Here is a 23,483-nt window from a genome sequence, read left to right as displayed (position 1 = left end):
CGTGTCACCCAGTCAGCAGACCGAGAAGTAAGGGGAATTACACTCCTCTCTTTATCCTCTGTCCCCCCAAATGCACATCACATTTACACCATTGGCTTCTGTTTGCCCACTGTACAGTGGGCCACGGCCAGACACTGCCCTTATTTGTGTGTCATATTAAAGATACGGCATGAGACTCTAGGAATCTAAAAATGATGCTGGCCTGCTCTCTTAAACTTCAGCAACGTATCGCGTGATGGCAGGTGAGTTGATTTCCCACAGAGGTAACAAGTGAGTGAATCTACCAGCACTGAAAACAAAGCAGGAACTTGAACCCTAAGACGCTGCCATTTTCTTCCCATTCTTTAAGAATTCCAGATCTTAGAAGAGCCTACAGCAATTCCCATCTTCCCACACCAGAACGATGGAGAAGGGCAGAAAGGCAGAATCTGAATCTAATGACAGCGTCGTCACCTAAAGGATGGTCCAGGAGGGTGCGAGGAAAGAACACCGAGGTACGGGGAGCCTCCCCCCTCACCTTCCATCCCGGCCTCCTCATCTTCATCTGCACTGCTCAGCTTCTCCCCATCACTCTCCAAGGCCTCGCTCTTGGTCCCCTTCTCCAAGGGGATATCATTGTTCACAAAGTAGGCAGCCAGGCCCAGTTCCTGCTCCAGGGCTGTCCTCACCAGGCAAGAGGAATTTATTAGACGCAGGTCACAGTACCTCAGAGACCTGAGGAGAACAGAAGGTGTTCATCCATCGCATGCCTTCCTCCGGGAGGCTCGATTGCTGGAGGTCAGAGTGATGGCGTCATCACTGCCTCCCTCATTAGACCACAGGACTCTGATGCATGGAGAAGCCTACTGTGAGCTCAGAGCAACAGAGTCAGGCTCCCACTAAGTCTCTGAGGACAGCACCCACCAGGAATCTTCTCCTGTGGGACATGTAATCTAGGTACCATTGACTTTCAGGCTGGGCGGAAGTGAGGATTGAACCTCAGCATCACTGCTTCCCGGGGCTGAAAATGGACAGAGTGTGCAGCTACTTGGAGGCTCTGGTTTTTCCCCCATTTAAAAGATGAGGCAGTGATGGCACACGCCTTTAATCCCGGCACTCGGGAGACAGAGACAGGTGGATCTCTATGAGGTTGGTTGTGACCAATCTGTTCCACAGAGCAAGTTCCAGGACAACCGGGCTTCATAGAGAAACCATCTCGAGAAGAAAAAAAAAAGATGAAACTGAATATGTATAAGGGCGTACATGCACTGTTGTAGACTGAATGTACTAACTGGATAGTCAATTGAGTGACCCACACTTAATGCATCCCTGTGTTGTGCTGGGAGTTAAGAATTGACAGCAATGGAATCAGACACAGTCACTTCTGTGTAGTCACCTCTTGCAAGAGGACAAATGACCCCCATCCTAAGTGTCTGTGTGTAACCTAAAGATCCTAGGGAGTCACCCAATGGACACGTATCTGTGATGACTGCAGAAACATGCAGATGTGGCGTCTGAATGAGAATGGCCCCAGCAGGCTCATAAACTTAAATGTTTGTTTCCCAGTTGGTGGACTGTTTAGGAAGGATCAGGAGGTATGGCCTCATTGGAGGAGGTGTGTCACTGGGGATGGCCACAGGCCCAGTCTCACTCTCTATCTCTGCATCCAACATACAGATCAGATGCAAGCTCTCAGCTACTGCTCAGCACCATGCCTGCCTACCTGCCTGCCTGTTGCCACATTTCCCAACATGACGATCAAAGATGAACTCTCTGAGCCTGTAGGCATGCACCCAATTAAACACTTTCTTCTACATGCCGCTTTGGTCATAGGGTCTCTGCACAGCAATAGACCAGTAACTAAGAAAGGTAACATCTATTCTTTGTACACTTATTTTTTCTGAATGGCATCATGAGCCCCCTCCTACACCTGTCATCACAATGGTCAAAGTACCAGTGAAACTGGCCCCAGCTCTGGAGACAATGGCCATCATCCTATATGGCACTGTCCTCTCTAATACACAGAGACACCTCCCCAGCTCAGTTCATTTCCCCTCAGCCTGGCATTGCTGCTTCCCCAAAACTCTACCCACACCCAACGGCATCCTTGGAGAATTGGCCTCAGACATGTTGCCCTGGAAAACCATCCCAAATATACCATCCGTGCTAAGAGTGGGAAAGCCTCCGCCTGGGGTTGGGTGGTGCTAACTCAGTCTGTTCTCCACCCCTCTCCATCTCCTCAGGACCTCAGAGACCCTGATTCCCAACTTACCGTGGCAATGACTCCCCATGAGGGTCCATCCCACTGAAGATTAGGATACAGGGCAAGCCCTCCAACTCCAAGTAAGTCTGGGGCCTCCATTCCGCATCCTCAATCTTCTGCCACATCTGCAGACAGGACAAGGGGGGAACGCTGCAGAAGTGAGGCCTGACTCTCAGAACTGCCCCTCCCTGGGGTTGTTACTGAGCATCCCTGAAGCTCTGATTGTCCCCATCTGAAAGAAGGGAGGATCCAAAGGTGCCATAGTGGATTAGACGCACTAATCACTGCTGGTGAGATGGTTCAGACGGAAAAGCACTTGCCGCCAAATCTTATGACCTGAGGTCAATCCCCATAACCCCCTCGGCAGAAAGGGAAGAACCAACGCTCAAAAGTTATCTTCTAATCTCATGCACATACGCCACAAGCAAGTGTTCAAAAACCATGCTACCTAGACACCCACTGGACAATACACACGTAACATGGGCCACTTCCTAACCACGCCAGCTCTAGGATACCCTGATGTCCATCCACAAACTGGCGGCCCTCACAAGCCATCTTGTAAGACAAGAACTTCATTCTGCATGTAAGTATGTTGTGAGTCACCATGTTTTCTGTTGGAGGTGAGGTGGGCATTGCTCTGTTCCTGTCTGCCTCTCACAGCAGGAGCCGGGTGTGTGAGGACATCTGAAAACTGGCCAGTCCTCCAGAAGACAGTGGGTGGGTCCAGCTGTCCCTGACATCTCTCCCTGTGTTCCCTAGTGGTACTGACTGTGCCCTTCCCTCCATGGCTTACACTTAGCCTTTCAGTCAATTTTCTCTGCCCCTTTTATATTTTCTGTCACCTCTGTGTCTTATTAAGAGCTCCAAGGAACCAGGCACTGTACTCATCATTGAGGGACCTAGATCTGCCTCTCCCTTACCACTTGGACAGGAATAGAGGCCCCAAGTGTGGAACATGATGCCTTTCCCAAAAGGGAACGAAGTCAAGCTGAGTTCTCAAAGAATAAGCATCAGTTAAAGCAAAGGAGGAGAAAGGTGCCTGGGGAAGACAAAAGCACGCTTTGTATCGAGGACTGATGCTGCAGGCGGTGTTGGGGGACACAGGCAAGCGGGAAAGCCCCAGAGGAGGTGGGGTGGTCAGGTCTGGAGGGTCTACGGACACCATCTCCTCTTGTCATCCTTTGGTGACTCCCAGGTAGCACACACCTACCTTGAGCTGCCTCACAAAGTGCTTGCCCACGGTGATGCCTGAGCTGGGGTGGCCCAGGATGATCTCGAAGTGCTCCTCCAGGGACAGCCGAGCTCGCACATGGGCCAGTCGCTCATAGGCCACGGCTGCCAGGGGCGAGCAGGGAACACGCAACAGGACCATGAGCCCATGGCCACAGGGGCACTGCTTCGGGGAGTTGAGGAGGTTCTGGGTGATCTCCAGGGTCTCCACTGATGTGTGGTTCTTCATCTGCGGGAGGCCACTCACAGCCATCATGGCGGCCGCGTAGTGCTGCACGAGAACAAAGGTCCTGATCACCGCGCTGTGCAGGCGGGGGAACCTGCAAGGAACACAAAGAGACCATGCCCATGACCCCAGGGCTGGCCACGATTGCCACCCAAGACACGGCAACTCCCAAGTGACAGACTCAATGGGACCCTGTAGAGGTCAAACTGCTGGGGACTTCTGAAAGCAAAGCAAAAATAAGTGCCTTTGTTTTGCCCAGCAGGGAGACAAAAGCATAGGCTTGTTGCCGCTGCTACTTGTACATTTTCCAGCACTGGGCATGAGAGACATGCCTGCCTAGTTTGCCATTAGCTCAGGCACCTCACCCCAGAAGCCAGGTGTGATGGTCAGTCTTCATTATCAACTTGACAAGATTTAGGGTCATCCCAGAGACACACCCCTCCATATGTCCACGAGTGTGCTTGTCTATGCATGTGCTTTCATAGATGCTTAAGTGATGGAGCAGAGACATTGCAAATGTGGGTGGCACCGTCCCACAGGCTGGAGACTCAGTTAAAAAGAGAAAGCAAAGCCAGGCATGGGTGGCGCACACCTTTAATCCCAGCACTGGGGAGGCAGAGGCAGGCGGATCTCTGTGAGTTCAAGGCCAGCCTGGTCTACAAAGCTACACAGAGAAACCCTGTTTTGAGAGAGAGAGAGGGGGGCAGGGAAGGAGGGAATGATGGAGGGAGGGAGAGAAGGAGGGAGAATCTGGGTTCCAACATCCATCTCTCTCTCTGCTTCCTGACTGTAGCTGTGGTGGAACCAGCTGCCTCACCCTCCTATCATGACTTCTCTGCCATAGGATCTCTCACTAAACCTGGAGCTCACTGATTGGCTAGATGGGTTAGGCAGCAGACATTAGTGATGACTTTTTTCTACTTTTCCACACTAGAAGTACAGATGTGCACTACTACACCAGAGGTTTTATGTGGGTGTTGGGGATCCAAACTCAGGTCCTTACACTTGCACAGCAAGCACTTTACTTGCTGGAGTTCATACACGTGGTTAGAAATAGTCACCTCCCTCATAATCCACATGGAAATCCCATGAGTTGTGGAATGCCGTGACTAACTCTAGAAGGTTTTGCTTCACTCGTGGGCAACGAGGTATGGAGTGTGAGATTAAATACTGTTCTTCGCCATCCAAAAAGCTTAAAGGCAAGACCTGGGAGGCTTTAACTAATTCTCAGCAACTTAATTGTATCCCAGAATAAAACTCAAGGTTAGCAGGAATAAAACAGACAGCACGAGGTAAAATCTACAATTTGATGTGGGAAGTCCTGTGATTATGTCAATAAAGCACTGTTGGCCAATAGGAATCTAGATAGGTGGGACTAGGAGTCCAGAAGGACTCTGGGTGGGAGAAACACAGAGAGTCAAGATGTAACGCCATGGGGTAGGAAGCCTGGAACTATTCTCCAGTAAGAGAAATACTTAGATTAACAATTATGGGGTAATTACTTAAGTCAGAGCTAGCCAGTAAGAAACAAGCAAGGCCAACAGCTTCATAATTAATATAGCCTCCTGTGTGTTTATTTGGGACTGATGCGGCTCTGGAACCAGGCTGGCGGGAAGGCTTCTCCCAAGGAAAAGGCTTCTCTTTACAAATGTTCTGAAGTAGCTGTGTGGTAGGAGTGTCACTAACCCAAGGTGCTTCAAGGGCAGAAGATGGAGGGACTGAGTCACCTGGGGAGGGAGGGAGGGAGGGAGGGAGGGAGGGAGGGAGGGAGGGAGGGAGGGAGGGAGGGAGGGAGGGAGGGAGGGAGGGAGGGAGGGAGGGAGGTGAACACCCTTCTTAGAACTCCCTGGCCCAGAGGCAGAGACTTCCCTTTCCACTTACACTTGATGCTACCAAGTTACTTCTAGTAATGTGGAGGAGAAACGTACCTTTTCCCTAATGCAGTGACCATGGCTTCAAAGGAGCTGTCATAGCGGAGCAAGGGGAGACTGTGCCCTGACAGGGTGGAGTCAATAAACTCAGAGAGCCCAAAGTACTTCTTATTTTCATGATACAGATCCACTCCCTAAAACACAAGAGCACCAGTCACTCGATGTCACATTCACAGGGGCAGTCAGGGTTCACAGGCCAGGCCTGTGGACTGTGTTTGATTGGCATTTGGATCTAAACAGTGCTGGTGGCACTTCATAAACTTCATGCTGCAGGCCTAGCACAAAGAACAAAGACGGTGTGCTCCCACCAGTCAAGCTGCCCACTCATTTTGGCCCCAAATACCTTCATGGTTGGGGATGATGAAGGAACGAACTCAAACTCATCTAACAAATCTTACATCAACATAAAATTATTTCCAAATTAATGCAGAAACTCCTCCTACCTGAGCTGAGCAAAGTTGGGGGTGTCCAAAACACAAAGAGGGGAACTCTGCTTTCAAACAGCAGAGTGGTTAAGTACTAGGGCCAAGGAGCCTGCCTGGGGGTTACCCCCAACAGTGTGGTCCTATGTGAGCAGTTCACCCCTTCTTCTCATTCTTGTCATAAGTAGATCAGAATATCCTCTGGCCCTTTTGCATAAATTCATGGGTATAAAGCATTCAGGCTGGGGCCCAAGGTAAGTGACCCAGAAGTATTGGCTCTGATATCATGGGTTGAAAGCTAGACACCCACATCCTTGGGAGTTTGTGGGATGGCTGAAGCATTCTGAGTAAGTCCAGAAATCTAGAGTACTTATTTATTGTATACCCAGGTAGAATCCAGTCATGTAGATTTCTCAAATTACCCGAACTGTGGGCTTCTATCTACTTTCATAAATGGTGACAGGTGGCCAGCTAAAACAAGCCTCCCAGGGGGAGAAGGTGAGTTCCATCTGAAGAATGCATTGAACATGACTGCACACCAAGCCATCCATGGGAAGCCCAAACCTCTACTATCTCCCAGGGCTCCATCTTAAGCATCTTATCTGGTACCAGGAGAGCAATCACTGAGAATATTGCTCTGAGACTCAGGGCTTCAGTTCCTGGGGAAGATGTCACACCAACTGTACTACCTATACATTTGACATGAGACCACCAATGGATGGGCTTCAGAAATTTGTCCAAAAATACAAGGAATCTAACCACAAGTCAAACCAAAGATCCAAGGAGCTGGAACCCACTCGTTCCCAATGGACAGGACTTGGACTAAAGCTGGTGTCTCCAAACTTAAGCAGACTGGTTATCCAACAGCACGGCATCACTCACGTTACTGTAGGAGACAGGCCAGTGGATCTCATTGTAGGGGCTGATGAGGGAGTGCTGTGTCTGCAGTGCATACGGGAAAGAGGTCACCTGAAGGGTGACAATGTTGGGTGCCTCCTTCACCTCCCTGCAGTTGAGCAGTCTGTCCACTAATCCCACGGTGGGGTCGCTTTGAGAGTAGATGTTATGAACAGCACTGCTGAGAGGAGAGAAGGACAGAAATGTTAAGTGGAATTACTAACTCCATTTGACCATCTTACAAGGGTAAGGGGGCTGATTAAGCATCTAACTGGGTTCCCCGACTTCACCTACAATTGAAGTGTATAGCCCTGCCCATAGCTAGAAAAACAAGAAGAGGTGATTAGAGCCGGTGCCTGTCGGGGACTCTGTCAGTACTCGACACACACAGGAAAACGATCAAGAAAGGAACTACAGTGGATTTCGTGCATCACGCTGTGTCTACTCTGGAACCATGATTCATACCCAATCTTACTCCATGTCAAAAAGTGATGGGGATATGAGTGAGGAAGGCAGGAGCCTCCCAGTGTCTTCCTAACTTGGCAGAGGATGTTGGCTTGCTTGCCCAGCATGCATAGGGTCCTGGGTTTGATCCTCAGCACCGCATAAAACAGGGCATGGTGGTGAACGCATGTGAACCCAGCACATGGCAGGTGGAGGAAGGAGGATAAGAAATGCAAGGTCATCCTTGGTGATGTACTGAGTTCAAGGGCAGCTTAGACTACACGAGACCAGGTGGTGCCTCAAATAAATTAATAATAACAATACCAATAATAATAACAAAACCAAATAAAGTCCTACTGACTTGAGATGATTCAAAGATAACATACGAGGGCAAATTCTACATTTGTTTAGAAGACAACATTAAAGTCATGGGAATCATTTTGGATCTGGGGTCTTAGCAGCCAGGCCCAGCCCAGGCTTTCTTTGTAAGACAATGAATGGGCTTAGCACCCTCTTAAATCTAGGGGACAGAAGAAAAAACTCAGTGCTTCAGCCTCTGGGTGCCAGGCAACTACCTGAGACACTGTCCCCAAAATGAAGATCCAAAAGACAATGGCTTCTACTATTTCAGGACACGCCATTCCTCCAACCCCACATGCAGACTCTAGACTGTAAACCCTTCAGGTCCTAGCAAGCTTAAACAGCTACAATTGGTGGCGATCAAATGTCTTGTTCTATGGCCTGGTCCAAGAATGAACTTCCTCGCCTCTACCAGAGGCAACACCTAGCTGGTCAGCTCCAAGGCTAACCTCTGGAAGGAGACAAGCCCCTGTGATCTCCCACTCATCAGCCTCATACACATCTAGGGTAAAAGTATCTGTCTTCAGGAGGGGCCAAACCAGTCAGCTACCACCACAGTCCTAAGCAGGACAGACTTCCAGCAGGGACGGCTCCACCCAACAGGCTCAGACCTTACTCCGGGAGCCATGGTCCAAGGCCTGGCTCTTCCACCAACACCTCCAACCTGGCTCCAACTCTACCTGACGCTCCGCCTTCTGTGGCCCAAAGCCCTTAGCCCTTGGAGATTGTGCCAAGTGACCTCTAAGATACTGGAAACTGCCCAGATCCTCTGCTTACAAACACCGAGCCCCAGTACCCGCTCAAGACTTGCGCCCTCACCCCAAGAAGAAATACGTCAGGAGGTCTGACCTCACTAGATCCCAGTGGGCGTGGTCGTGGATGAGGATAAAGAGCGTGTGTGGGTTCTGGAAGGAGTTTTGCAGGAAGGCCTTAAATCTTGCCTGGGCCTCCGTGTCTAGTTTCAGAACATGTTGCTCCGCCCTCTGCTTGGTCACAGGCTCTTTTTCCAGGCCCAGCTCCAGCAGAACCCCTGCAACACAGCAGAACACCTCAGGAGCCCCTGGGTTCATTCACCACCGACCAACACAAGGTAGGCCAGCCCTGATGGAGAGGGCAGCAGCCGGAATGCATACAGTGGCGACAGGTGGGCAGGCGAGTATCTCTGAACTCTTCAGCCCAGGGAGCAGGGCAGAGGTCTGGCTATGGGCATAGTGTCCCCACCCAAGAGTACCAGTGAGCAAACCCCTAAATCAGCAGCTCTCAAACAGGTAAGACTAAGGGATGGGAAAGGCCAAGCTTCTAACAAAACCATCTCAGGTTCAAGCCGCAGGCCTAACATCATGCCTCTGAGGAGACAGGACATGCTATATGAATGCATGTTAGCAGCGGCCAGTGATGAAACTGAAGAGAGAAATAGCAAAACAGACAACTACTGGTTCTATCTTTCAGGTTCTACCTTTAATCTTGAGAAAATAATGACTGTCTTTGGACATGTTTTATGGTCTCTAATAAATGGACCACAATAATACTTGCTCCATCTACCCCACAGAAAAATGTGGAGACAACATCAAGGTCTATGGTAGCTTGAACGTAATTGGCCTCCATAAGCTCACAAGGAGTGGCACTATTAGGAGGTGTAGCCTTGTTGGAGTAGGTGTGGCCTTATCGGAGGAAATGAGTCACTGTGGGGGTGGACTTTGAGGTCTCATATATGCTGAAGCCACTCCCAGTGTCTCAGACCACTTCCTGTTGCCTGCAGAATCAAGATGTAGATTCTTTTCTACTCTCAGCTCCTTCCCCGGCACCATGCTTCCTTCCATGATGATAACCAACTAAACCTCTGAAACTGTGAGCCACCCCAATTAAATGTTTTCCTTTATGAGAGGTGTCATGGTCATGGTGTCTCTTCACAGCAATAGAACAGTGACAACTTAATGGATGGACCAAAGCTCCTCCCCTGGGCCTCAAAGCTCCTCCTCCGATCTCAAAGCTCCTCCCCCTACCTCAAAGCTCCTCCCCCTCGCCTCACACCTCCTCCTTGAAAGGCCCCCCTACCTGAATGCCAGACATGGAACACGGTCTGCTGGTAGGTCACCTCTGATGGTGGAATGCAAATGAGGAAGTCCACCTTCTCGAAGGACCCCAAGTCCAGATTTTGGGTGCTGGAATCTGCGATTGAGCAGACATGCGAGAGGAGCTTCTGTGCCACAGCCAGCTGAAAGGGCCGGATGCCCCGCGGCTCCAGACGGTAACCTGCAGTCAGAGCCCGGGAGGGATCCTGGATGAGCACAGCAGGCAGCTACCACCCTATGCTAGTGAGACTGATAAATCCCAGCACAGGGGGGATGCCCAGCCATACAAAGCCATACAGGAAAGAGAGGCAGTCATAGTCATCCAGGGCACTCTCTCAGTCAGACCTGGGGCAGCCTCTCACATCTCCTCCTTCCTCAGACAATAAAGTCTGAAGGAAGCAACAAAATAGTTAGATACTCTGCCTGCTGATGCTGAGCTTGGGAAGGAAGGGGCACCACTTTCCCTGGAGGGGAAAGAAATGGCCACAGCTCCTTAAGCCCTTCTCTGACCGAACAATTACAACAGTGCACGGAGGGAAAAGAATTTGGCACAAAGGAAATGTAAGGAGAGGACACCCTCGCTTGATTATCAAGTAGGGCTATTTTAAGCTTTCTAGGTGTAGCATGGAGGCTTTAAGGTCTCAAAGCATCTGGAGAGATGTTGCAGAACCCAGACCCATGCCTGCAGGTTTTCCCGTCGGGTGGTGAGCACGCCTGACTACCTGCACACACCTGTGCATACTGCAGCCAACCAACACTCACTGTGCACGGGGTGTGCAGAGCGGCGCCAGTGTTCCCCATGCAGCAGCCCCACCCTCGGTCACCCACTGTCCCCCTGGCGTCCTCCCTCCGTCACTTACTGCGCTCACCTGCCCCCTTCCCCACCACTCACTTGTGCACACGGGAGCCCCACTGGCATCCAGCACGGCTGATTTCTTGGTAGAGGGAGCAGTGAACGAGGAAGAAACGTGGCCTTGATTTTCCTGGTGAAATTTGTCCAGCAAAATGTCAATGTCACCCTCTGCCCAAAACAGAGAACAGAAGTGGGTTTTGCATCTCAGACAACTTCAGCAAACCTCTCTGGACCAGCTCCTGTGTCTGGTCTTGACCTGAAGTAATGTGTGGAGAAGGCGTGGGCTTCCTCTGCAGAGCTGTATCCACCCTCAGCTAGAGGATCAGGCCATGGCTCCGTGGGGGATGGGACAGAAATGGAATACTTGAAGTCTGAGACAGAGGGCTTTTACACCTTCCCAAGGCAAAGGTTGGTCCACAGAACTTTCTTGGGGTGCATTAAATGAGTCGTGAGGGACCCGAGTTGTGGAGGAAGGAGCATCTGAGTGGCTGAATAGGCCACAGAGATAAAGAGAAAAAAAAGGCTCTAGGCACAGGGAGAGCCGTGTGCTGTGGCCCAGTCCTGTAATCCAGCACCTGAGAAGATAAGATGGGAGTGCCGCCCTTGAGGCTATCCAGGCTGTAAAGGGAGACCACCCTGCTTCAGAAAGATACACACACACACACACACACACACACACACACACACACACACACACACAGATACACAGACAAACACACACACAGAGACATAGACAGACACACAGACAAATACACAGACAGACACAGTTACACAGACAGAAAGACACACACACACACACACAGATACACAGACACACACACAGAGAGACATAGACAGACACACAGACAAATATACAGACAAACACACACAGAGAGACATAGACAGACAGACACACAGACAAATACAGAGACAGACACACACAGAGACATAGACAGACAGACACACAGTTACACAGACAGACAGACACACACACACGCAGATACACAGACAAACACACATACACAGAGACATAGACAGACACACAGACAAATACACAGACAGACACACAGTTACACAGACGACACACAGAGACAGACACACACACAGATACACAGACAAACACACAGAGACATAGACAGACACACAGACAAATGCACAGACAGACACACAGTTACACAGACGACACACAGAGACACAGACATACACAGATATACAGACAAACACACAGAGACATAGACAGACACACAGACAAATGCACAGACAGACACACAGTTACACAGACGACACACAGAGACAGACACACACAGATATACAGACAAACACACAGAGACATATGACACACAGACAAATGCACACACAGACACACAGTTACACAGACGGACACACAGAGACAGACGGACACACAGAGACACACAGAAAGCACCAAACTCTCCTCTGACCCTGGAGCTGGACAGTCAGAGCAGGAAGACAGATGGACAGCCAAAGAGCTGCAACAGGAAGCAGGCGGAGGACAAGTCAGCACACAGAATGGGGGCGCGGGCAGAGAAGCTCAGCTGCAGCAGACCCCAGGCCTGAGGGGCCAGCAATCTCCCCTCCACACATCCTCTCCTTTTCAAAGTGCGCACTTGCAGCGGCCTCTCCCAAGCTTACCTGGACAGAGGCTGCTAACAAAGGCCCCCAGTGAGTCCACTTTGCCCGTGACCAGCTCGTAGTGAACCTCTCTCTGGTACTCTGCAGGGCTGAGGAGGCTTTCGGAGAGTATTCGGGCTTGGTATTTCCCTGGAAGACAACATGCAGCTGTCATTGGATCCTCAGTATAGAATCACCAGGAGCCCTCAGACGGCAGGGTCCCTGCCTGACCTACCCCTGCCTGATGAAGAATGAAACACTTGCAACATCTTGACAGTGGGGGGATAATACAAAGGACTGAGACAGCCAAGATCACTTAGAGAAAAGCCCTGGGTCTGACTCTGTATGGGCTTATTGAAGGTGGGCAGACTCAAACCCAGAAAAATGATTAATAAAGAACAGTAAGTATGTTTAGAAACTAAGAATGCTAAGTGATTTCCACCACACTGCATAGGAACAACGGGTGCTTTTTTGTTTGTTTGTTTTTTGTTTTTGTTTTTTTGTTTTTATGAGACAGGGTTTCTCTGTATTGTTTTGGAGGCTGTCGGTCCAGCCTAGCCTCGAACTCACAGAGATCCGCCTGCCTCTGCCTCCCGAGTGCTGGGATAAAAGGCGTGCACCACCACCGCCCGGCAACAATGGGTGCTTTAGATAGGCATACAAAAACTTCAGGCTGAAAATATATTTCATTTGAGAATATTATAACAGTCCCACAAGGGGGCTGGAGAGATGGCTCAATGGTTAAGAGCACTGGCTGCTCTTCCAGAGGACCCGGGTTGAACTCTCAACCCCCACATGGCGGCTCATAACTGCCTGTAACTCCACTTCCAGGGGATCTGACACCCTCACACAGACATACATGAATAGAAAACACCAGTGAACATAAAATAGAAATAAATTAAATCTTTTTTTTAAATCCAGTCCCCCAAAGCCTGTGTGCTTGGTGCTTACCTTACCAAGGAAATTCCCTCCAACATGCCATCCTGACTCCCAGCCCCAGGAGCAATGGCTGCACACAGTAGGCTTCAGGGAACATTTTAATACTTAACTAGCAAAGTAGATCATTGTTTCTTATCTCAGTCTGGCCCTTAAATAACCAGGGGCCAGAGTGGTGGTATGAGTGAACTTCTTTAGCCAAATTTTATAGCCAGGGCAATTTAGACTCCAAAGTTGGGCCCAGTCTCTCCAGAGGCCAAATGGGCATTGCTAACCTAGCCCCTGAGAGTTGGCATGTCTGTAACTAAGCATGTTTCCAGGGATGAGTGGCTGAGAACAAGGCTACCTTCTAAAGCCACCAGCATGGGCTAAGGTACTAACTGCCCTGTGACATTAAGCCCCAAGACCAAAGAGGGAGACCCACCAAGGAGAGAGAGAGAGAGAGAGGGTAATCCATAGCATGGTTTTCCCATTGACCAAGAGGTAGCCAGGACTCACCAGTAACAGCGATGCAGGAGTCAATGGCAGCATTCCTGCAGGCACAGATGATGACCACATAGTTGGTCTTGGAGAGTTTACCCTCAATGAGCAGCCGAAACATCTCGGAGAGGCCCTCAGCCAGGGAGTAAGCACACTCAATGACATGCACACTGTCGTTGCAAGAGCTGGCGGCCAAGCCTGCCAGCCAGGGCAGCTGCGCAGAGGTCACAGGGGCTGCAGTGCCTGGGGCTGGTGGAAAGGGCTGCGGAGGCGCCTGCTGGTGCTGCCTGATCTCTGTCAGGTGGGATTCGCGCCAGGAGCGCAGGAAGATCTGCTCCAGGTCCTCCATCAGTGGCACCTGATCTGCAGCTGCAGACACGGTGGCGGAGAGATGACGTCAGTGCCTGCTCGGCAGGTGCACAGGCAGCTTGCTGCCAATGTTTTGGGCATCTGAGAATAGGTGTGCTTGCTTAAAATAACACAACCTGAAATACTGATGTCAAGTCACCGAGGCTTGGAGAATAGAGAACATAAAATGAAGCCAGCCCCTAGTGTGCCATCTTGAAAGAGCCACAGAGTAAAAAAAAGAAAAAGAAAAACCATAGTCTTTCTCCCCATCTACTGTAAGGATTGTGGATGCTCAACTTGATTCTTAACCATCACCCTACAACCTCAGTTTCCATATGTTATGGTCTCCTTGCAGAGCACTGCCGATGGGTGCAAACTGTTCTCTTGGAGGGGCCATTTGGTCAGCCTTGTCACTACTGCAGATCTCTGTGTTTCTTCAAGAAGTTCCTCTGTAGGTACTTCTGAAGTGCACGTCTTTAGGTACACCACCGTGTTACTTCCTAGGCATGCTAGACAGCTTTGTCTACTTGACACAAGCTAGAGTCATTTGGGAAGAAACCTCCTATTGAGAAAATATGATCAGATCGCCCTGGCTGCCGGGCAAGCCTGCCTGTGGGGCATTTTCTTGATTGATGACTGATACAGGAAGACCCAGCCCATTGTGGGTGGTGCTACCTCTAAGCAGGTGGCCCTGGCTGGTGTGAGAAAGCAAGCTGACAAGCCAGTAAGCAGCACTCCTCCATGGTCCCTGTATCCGTTCCGGTCCTGTTAGCATCCCTGTCCTGACTCCCCTCAGTGTTGGACTGTGCTGTGGAGCTGTGAGTCGAAATAAACCTTTTCCTCCCCAAGTTGCTTTTGGTCGTGGTGTTTTATTACAGGAAAAGAAAGCCTAAGGCTTGAATTCTCAAAAGTCAGCTTCCTTCAGCATGGTGTGTGTGTGTGTGTGTGTGTGTGTGTGTGTGTGTGTGTGTGTGTGTGTGTGTGTGTGTGACAATTCTGGCCCAGCACTCTTGAGCATCAATGGGACCATCTCTTGGGTACTGAGAAAATTGACGTTTCAATTGCTGGAGGGGCGGTCCCAGACTTGTACCCAGTCCTCCCCACACTAGCTATGGTACCTTAGCTGCCCTGCTCATAGGACAGCTACGAACACAGCACAACACAAACATCATAAACTTTCTCAAAACACCAAGACACTTTCCCTATTTTAAGAACTCTGAATGCACGGCCCTTAAGTGTGAATTCTGTAGGCGACGATGCTGGGTTGCAAATGTCACAAGGTTGGCCAAGCCTATGACAACTCCCCAGTCTATAAAAGGTAGCTTGTAGTAGCAGCTCAGAACTGCACCAGAGCCGGGCTTCTAGCTTCATTTATTTTTCCACTTATTTCTTGCATGTGCCATAGAACGTGTAAGGGTGTCACAATACAACAGGCAGAAGCCAGTTCTCTCCTTCCACATGTAGGTTCTAGGAACCAAACTCATCTTCAGGTTTGGTGGCAAGTACCTTTACCCCACACCACCTCACTGGCCCTGTTGACTTTATTTTTGCTTAGATACTTCTGGATTGTGGCTAGCTATTTCAAGAGAGTAATAAAATTAGAATTGGCAGATTAGCTGTTATACCCCTTGTCCCTAAGAACTCTCCCTGAGCCCATATCTCTCTAGAGCCATCACCTCCAGGCAGAGCTCCAATACAGGTGGTCTGTATGCTCTACACTAGTTTCTTTGCCTTCATTCTCTCTGACCTGCTCTTACATGACTTTTGTCACTGCCCCCTCCTCCAATATCCTTCATTAAGGCATCCAGCCTTCCATATGGCCAAACCACAATCAGTTAGCAGTGTCCCTGCATCCTAGACACACTGATGGGTGCTCAGCCCTTGACCTTGACATAGTTTCCTTCAGTGGTATCTATATCAACCCATCACACACACACACACACACACACACACACACACACACACATCCACAACACACCCTCAGTGAGAACCAAGCTGGCCCTGTAGAGGCTGCACCCACATATAAAGCAGCTACGGACCAGCGTTCTTGGTCGTGAAGCACACACATCCTAACCCAGGAGAGATGCTCATAGAAGCCCAGCATCCCATGATATGCTCCTAGAGTGACAGACATTGCTCTACAAAGGAAACTAGATATAGGCCAGGGGCCCGAGGTGTGGGAAGCTATCCTGGGTGTGGCCACAAGACTCGTTTGAGGAGGTGGTGCATGGGTCACACCTCAAACGACAAGAAGGGGCAAGGTTCACAGATGTCCTAACCTAGAGCACTTCAAAGGGAAGCTGCAAACCCACAATGCTTCAGCACGGGCAACACTGCTCGGGAGGCAGCCGCTGGGGCAGAGTGGGTAGACGGGAGTGGAAGGCTGGCAGCCACCAGACCTGGGGATGGACGTCTATTGAGCAGGACTGGAAATGGACAGCGAGCTCCAAGGAGGGAGGAGGTGTGGTCTGGTCCGCAGTTGTCACAGACACGGAGACCAAGAGGCAAGGGAGGCTGTGATGGGGAGGATGGTAAGAAAGTCAGGCCCCTGGGTGAAGCTGTGCCGCTTGGTAGATTCACATGGATCTTGCAAAGGAGCCTCAGAGAGACCTGCTGCTGGGTCTGCCAGAGTCTTGACCGTCCTGAGCCTCTGACTACCCAGGTATTGGGGATCCAGCCTGAGCTCCTCACTGTCTGTCAGTGACTGCTCACAGCGGATCACGGCTGGGCTGGATACTTGCACACAGACTATGCTCAAGCACAAGTTTGCTAAATGTATACCTTTGGCCTCAGCCTCCGTGGGGTTCAAGAGCTCTCCCTCCAGAGGGCAGCTGGCCTGAAGATTAATGCAACTAGAAGCAACCGACACTCGTATCACTAATTCCCACTACTCACTCTTCACTTGTGCCCACCCCCAGCCCCCACACTCACCCCACTGTGCCCGCTCATACTCACAGTCAGCCCCCATCTATGCTCTCACCCATACCCCCAACCTGTGCTCCCACCCACGCCCAGCTGACCTCTCCCTGGGAAGGTTAGGGGTAACCTGGTCTTATCCCTCTCTGGCCTCCTAAGTCTAGTTGCCCTCCCCCCCAGTAAGATCCAGCCCTAGCCCACAGATAGACACAAGCTCACCTAGTCGGACAAGGTAGTAGACCGTGAGCAACAGCTGCGTCTCCTCAGATATAGGCTGCAAGCTAGAGGCCCCGTGCTGCTCGTAGGCCCTGGAAAGCGACTGTGAGTTCTGGTAGCAGGTGTATAGCAGGGGACTGATGACCACATCGTTCAGGTTTCCGCAGAGGTAGGGGAAGTTCCCATGACCTAGGGAGGAAGAAAGCGGCCACTCGGCAACTGGTCTTGTGCTCAGCCTGGATGAGGTACCTCTGTGATCCCCTGACCATAAGAGCCAGGAGAGCTCTTAGATCTCCTGGGGGTCCCTTTTCTGAGAAATCTCAGACTTCCTACAGCCCTCGATGACCTAGCGCATCTGCTCTGCCTTCCTGGGACCTAGGACAGAAATGTCATCTGTCATATCCAGACGGAGGCAGAGCACATGTTCTTTTTGTTCAATCCCCTTATTTTGCAGTTGATCAAGTTCAAGGCCAAATAAAAGCCTGCACAAAACCAGACAGCAATGACCTTGAAGCACAGCAATGACCTTGACAGCTGGTGCACATAGCGGTGGGAACTGTTTACTAGACCTTGTGTCCCCAAGGCCAGGCCTTAAACCCTCCTCTATAGTGAGCAGAGTTAGCTCTAGCTTTGGGTCAGCGTCTAGACCCAAAGACTCTAGACAATGGCAATGGGCGACCATGAGTGATGCTGGAGTGGACGTCAGCATCCTTTTGATGGCAGCTCTTGGGGTAGAACCACACAAGCAAGGGTCCAACACCCACTTTGCCATCATTGGCTGCATGACCCTAAGCAAGAACTTGACCTTCTCAAAGCCTTTGCACAATGGGGAGATGTCAAATGGTCAGTGCATGATGTGAATGAGGTTCTCCCGTGTCATCCAAATGACACCATATCTACCCCATGCATGTACACAGGTGTCATGTGGGGCTCCAAGAGCCACGTCTTGAGAAAAAAAAATGTTTCTCATACTTAAGTGGGACCAATTTTCTAAGACACATGCCAGCCCCACCCACAGCTCCAGGTTCAGAATTTAGGCATGTTCTGACTCCAGGGCAGACCCGTGAGTTCCTGTCTCTGTTCACGCCCTTCAGATGCTGGAATGGGGAAACCAGGGACCACAGCCAGACAGCACTGTCCACAAATGTGCTGACTTAGAAGAGCCATGTGGTTACTTTAACAAAAGGGAGCCATGTTTGACATGCCAGGGGCTCCTGGAAGCTGCCCTGAGAACCAGATGAGAACCAGAACCAGATGTTACAGAGCCGCTGGCTGGGTCTGGGACACTGGGTGGGGGGTTATGGGAGATGTCCTTCTGTATGCTGTAAATATGTGTTTCTCTTATTGGTTGTTGAATAAATGCTGATTGGCCAGTAACCAGGCGGGAAGTATAGGCAGGGCTACCAGACTAGAAGAACGATGGGGGGAGGAAGGCAGAGAGGAGCCACCAGAGAGACGCCAGGTAGCCGATGAAGGAGTAACATGCCGGAGCATTATGGTAAGCCACAGCCTCGTAGCACTACACAGCCTAACAGAAATTGGATAATAAGTAAGAACGAGAGCTAGCCAATAAGAAGCCTGAGCCAGCCAGGCGGTGGTGGCGCATGCCTTTAATCCCAGCACTCAGGAGGCAGAGGCAGGCAGATCTCTGTGAGTTCGAGGCCGGGCTGGACCGACAGCCTCCAAAACAATACAGAGAAACCCTGTCTCGTAAAAACCAAAAAAAAAAAAAAAAAAAAGAAGAAGAAGAAGAAGAAGCCTGAGCCATCTGGCTTTTAATTATATAATATTATATAATTAATATAAGCCACTGTGTGTTTATTTTGGGACTAAACGGCTGCAGGACCAGATAGGACAGAAAGAAACGTCTACGTAGGGTGTCAAGGAGGCGAACACACTTAAGTAAAGAAGAGGACCTGTCCTCAAAGATGGCTCAGTGTGAGATGCGTGTGTGGGGCCCCTTCTATAGGATCCTGGTCAGTGCAGATGCTGGTGCCACCCCTGAGCCTGCAACCCGCCCCAGCTCTGTACCCTCAGCCTCTCTCACGCACAGAACAGCCTGAGAGAATACCCGGAATGGTAGAAAGCGAGCCCCCCAGGGCCCGTGGAAGATCCGAAGGTCAGATTTGCACCCTCCTTTCTGAATCGTGCGCCATTTTTGATCCGGGGTTTGGGGGTTCTGTTTCTAGGAAGAAAGAAGGTACCCTGTCCCACTAAGGAATTAATGCCTCTGCCATTTTCCTGCCATGTCCCCACCTCTCTTTCTACAAGCAGGATGTGAAACGAACAGTCAAGGACATGGATATGTGGCCCTGCACTCCTCATCCCCTGAGGCACGGCTGCCTCAACCTGCACACAGCTCCCCATTTCAAAGTCCCCCACTCATCACAAAAGGATTTCGTCAGTTGAGTCCCAAGGCTACCTCCTGGGAACACACACTAGCCACTACACAGAGGACAGCAAATCACATCTTATTTAAATGCTTCTGTAGCAGTGACCATGACTGTCTTGGCCCAATCAAAATCAGAGTGCACGGCTTTGGGTGACAGCGGAAGGAGCCATGGGGTGCTTAGTCCATACCCAGTCCTCAGTGCTTTGCACTGGCTGGGTAACAAGAGCCCGGGTTCTATGAGACAGGGCGAATGAAGAAAAGGACGGTGAACAAGCAAATGAGTGCAATGGAGTAGAATCATGTGCCTGCTGGGACAAACGGACACGCTCTGCCATTCTCAGCAGTCCAGAGACTGGGCCCGCCTCATCTTCCTGCCCTGGAGAGCTTTGGGGTTGGCTCAGGGTGGGATGCCTTTGGAGTTGGACTAGGATGAGGTCACAATTTTGTGTGGGATTCCTTGCAGGCTTTGCTACCTCCACAGCTGGGGGCACAGCTGGGGCACAGCTGTACTTGCCTTTAAATATCACCGGCTTGGCCTTGCAGATTTTCAGCAAGTTGTCAGGAACAGACACCGGTTCCCCGGAGGCCACCACCGGGAAGGTGACTGAAGCTGGTCCCACCAAGCCAGGCTGGGGCACACAGGGTGTGCCGGTGCCGTCTAGGAACACAGCAAGCATGACAGTAAAACATAGCAAACGAGGCATCCGTACCCAGTCCACCCAACATCCACCCGCAGTACAAAACTGCTGCCTGAATGGGCCCCTGCTCACCAGACTTGTGGACTCAGGCGGCCCCACCTTCCCCACCAAGAGACACAGACTTCCTCGTCACACAGGCCACAGTGTGGTAGAGAGGTTGCTTGTCCTTGTGCTATGCCAGGGGCTGGCTGCCCAGAAGCCCTTCACTCGCCCTCCTACCCGCAACTTTGGGATCTGGGAAAGGCCCTAGCCACTTACCATACTTAGCACTGTTGCCGCCACCCTGAGGAAAGCCACCATCCGTGGTTGATTTAGACTCCGGGGACCATCCTTTGTGTCGTTTTTTGGGAGGTCCAGAGTTTGGTAAGATACCTAGACAATATTCAGAGCATGGGTTAGGCCACCATTGGGAACTGGTGTCAATAAAACTCCCCCATGATTTGAAGAGTACATCTGTTTTGCTTCCTTGCTTGGTTTCCAGAGCTGGGGCTCAAACCCAGGACTTTGGACATGCTAGGCAGATGCTCCCCCACTGAGCTACATCTCCAACCCCGGTGGTTTTTCAAGACAGGGTTTCTCTAACAGTTCCGGCTATCCTGGAACTTGCTCTGTAGACCAGGCTGTCCTCAAACTCACAGTGATCCGCCTGCCTCAGCCTCCAGGGTGCTGGGATTAAAGGCGGGTACCACCATCACCCGGCAACCCTTGGTAATTTTTGAAATCACAGCTTTATAATGGACTTCAAGCCTCTAGTCAAGGATCTAGGCAAAAGGAAACATCCTGTCAATTTTTATAAATGTTTCACTCCAAAGTTGTGTTTAAGCTGCATCTCTCCAAGTTTGAATGCCCTGGCTTTTAAAACAGCCAAAGTAATAATACAATCTACTGGGAAAATGGCTTAGTCAGCAGTAGAGAGAGCACATGTAGAAGAATAGTTAAATGAAACACTTAGTCAGGGGTTTGAGCCCAATAAACGGCAACTGCCACCACCAGCATCAAAGGCGTTACCTACACAAGTGTTTGATGCACCAGCACTGATTTACCACTTGAGGGCAGTACTGAGCCACCAGCACACCTCTTCCTGCCCTCTAACTCCATGCTCACTCCCCCACCCCCCCCAATCTGGAGAGCTAATTTCAGACATTAAGAAGCAAGGACAGAAAGCTAGACCCACTGCTGCTTGTGACTTATCCCTGCCCGCTCTAGATATTAACATGCTCATGACTCAAGACTACTCATAAATTAGTTTTCTTTAAAATCTGGACACGAATGTTCACATCTCTAGAGCTCAGTCTCAACCCTGCGGCAATTTAACCTCACCTGTACATTTTTAAAGCTAGCCAAGTGTGGCAGTGCACACCGTTAATCCCGGTGCCCAGAAGGCAGAAAGAAGCAAGCAGATTTCTGTTGAGCTCAAGGCTAGCCTGGTCTACACAGCAAGTTTGAGACCAGCCTGCCTTTAACTACAAACAAGCAAACAAAAGCCTGTCTGTCTGAACACAGTCTATTCCGAGGAACTCTAGAAGCTCAGCATGTGTGGAGAGAGTCACCCTGATACCTGGGGCTCCAGGGTGATAAAAAACCCATTGTCAGAGTGAGGGCTGAGGGTAATGTCTCCCCCTAGGCAGAGAACACACACACACACACACACACACACACACACACACACACACACACACACACACACACACATGCCCAGCCGTCCCTCCCTAGGCTCTGCCTAGAGCTACCACATGGGGCCCCTGAATTGACAGGAAGAGCATACATTTTGTCCCTAGTGCCCAGGTTATTCGGCAGCCATGGTACTTTGAGAATGAGTCTCTTGGAAGGAACCTCAAACACTATCCTTCGACTGACCAAAGTGGAAGAAAATAAATTAAGAACCAAACAAACACAACGGTAAAAGGACACGAAACACTTGGCCTACAAAGAGCTTCGTTGCCCTTAAAAGCAGGGCTGTCACTTCTGCACCCGGTGCCCAGCGGGCCAAACACTGGCCCCAGGAGCAGAGGAGGAGCTCTCAGAGACAGGGCTGGGTTCCTCTGGGAAGTGGTCCTGAATTACAAGAGGGTGGGGCTGGAGCTGAGGATGCAGGAGAAATCTATAGGCATCCCTCCCACCCTAGAAGGTCAAGCGGAAATGTCTCTACTGGAGCAACCACCCACATCAGTGTGAGCCGCTATTTCTCTAGAGGGAACCCTACTTGGCTTTTTCTCTAGAGGGAACCCTACTTGGCTTTTTTGGGGGGGTAGTGGTGGTTTATTATGCAGCCACTTGCTGTAGGACTTTTAGCTTCCTGTCCTCTCCATCCAGGAGCACCAGCCCTCATCCTAAACAAGGCTCCTAGTTCCCATCCTCCACCAGGGGGCAGCATTTCACAGAGGGCAGCGAGCGGCGGTCTCACTCAGTTGGAAGCAGTTTCTAATGGCTTTTGAGTGTCCCCAGGACAGCTGAGGCATGGTGGCTCTGACACAGGTCTGTGCTCAACTCTATGACCCTGGTCAGCCAGTGTCTCTGAGTCCGCCCTTCCCTCTGTCAGGCTCTACCACAGCCATGTGCCAGGAACCACAAGGGACCTCCAAAGATTAGAGTAGGTTGCTGGAACCCCACTAGGAGCTCTTCTGTGGGAGAGAAAGGGCAATGGTCTTACATTGAGCTCTAGACGGCCATCCAACAGAGGTAGGGTGAGCACTGAGAGACGGGGCGGAGTGTGGGCATCATGGTGAGGTCACCAAGGAAGAGAACAGCGAAAGGCAGAGAATGAACTCCAGTGGGTTAACTCAAGAAGGTCTTTGCGGTCCCAGCAGGAAACTTAGAGACCTCCATTCCTCACAAGCCTCCACAAGGTAGGCATGGAAAATTCTAGTCCAATCCTGAAGGAGCCTCTGTAGGCTACCTGCCCAAAGCCAAGGTCCTGGGGCCCCAGGCTGAGAGGATCTGGTCATTATTACATGAGGAGAAGACTGAGTGTCCACAGAGCTAAGCTCAGGGAAGAAGCCATGGACAGCAAGGGGCTTCCCGGACTTATGACCAAGGGCAGCTCTTTGGCCATGTGGCTACCCAGCATCCAGCACCTGGAGATGAAACAGCCACCGGAGGAAGGTGGGGGTCTTGTGGGTAGGGTGGGGAGTGATGAAAGTTCCGGAATGTGAACACTAATCAAGACTGGGGAGCCTTGGATTCATGGGAGAAGGGGTGGGGGCTGCTCCTTC

General features: G+C 50.7%; 1 protein-coding gene across 1 annotated transcript in view; it reads right to left on the bottom strand.

Moving 5' to 3' along the window:
* The window catches only part of Greb1 (growth regulating estrogen receptor binding 1), a 71,937-nt gene that overhangs the window by 28,454 nt on the left and 20,000 nt on the right, over window positions 1–23,483 (bottom strand). The window contains exons 7-19 of the mRNA XM_040730918.1: window positions 20,530–20,643; window positions 20,088–20,231; window positions 17,185–17,370; window positions 13,720–14,070; window positions 12,307–12,435; window positions 10,717–10,845; window positions 9,808–10,005; window positions 8,602–8,782; window positions 6,934–7,129; window positions 5,627–5,763; window positions 3,453–3,792; window positions 2,252–2,367; window positions 518–714 (exon numbers count right to left, since the gene is read on the bottom strand). Of these exons, the coding sequence (XP_040586852.1) occupies window positions 518–714; window positions 2,252–2,367; window positions 3,453–3,792; window positions 5,627–5,763; window positions 6,934–7,129; window positions 8,602–8,782; window positions 9,808–10,005; window positions 10,717–10,845; window positions 12,307–12,435; window positions 13,720–14,070; window positions 17,185–17,370; window positions 20,088–20,231; window positions 20,530–20,643 (2,418 nt within the window). The remainder of the gene's footprint in view (window positions 1–517; window positions 715–2,251; window positions 2,368–3,452; window positions 3,793–5,626; window positions 5,764–6,933; window positions 7,130–8,601; window positions 8,783–9,807; window positions 10,006–10,716; window positions 10,846–12,306; window positions 12,436–13,719; window positions 14,071–17,184; window positions 17,371–20,087; window positions 20,232–20,529; window positions 20,644–23,483) is intronic.

This window comes from Mesocricetus auratus, unplaced genomic scaffold, assembly GCF_017639785.1.
Source record: "Mesocricetus auratus isolate SY011 unplaced genomic scaffold, BCM_Maur_2.0 Super-Scaffold_100024, whole genome shotgun sequence".
Classification (NCBI taxonomy): domain Eukaryota; kingdom Metazoa; phylum Chordata; class Mammalia; order Rodentia; family Cricetidae; genus Mesocricetus; species Mesocricetus auratus.
The sequence above is the reverse complement of the archived record's forward strand: the minus strand, read 5'-3'. Positions and strand labels throughout refer to the sequence as shown.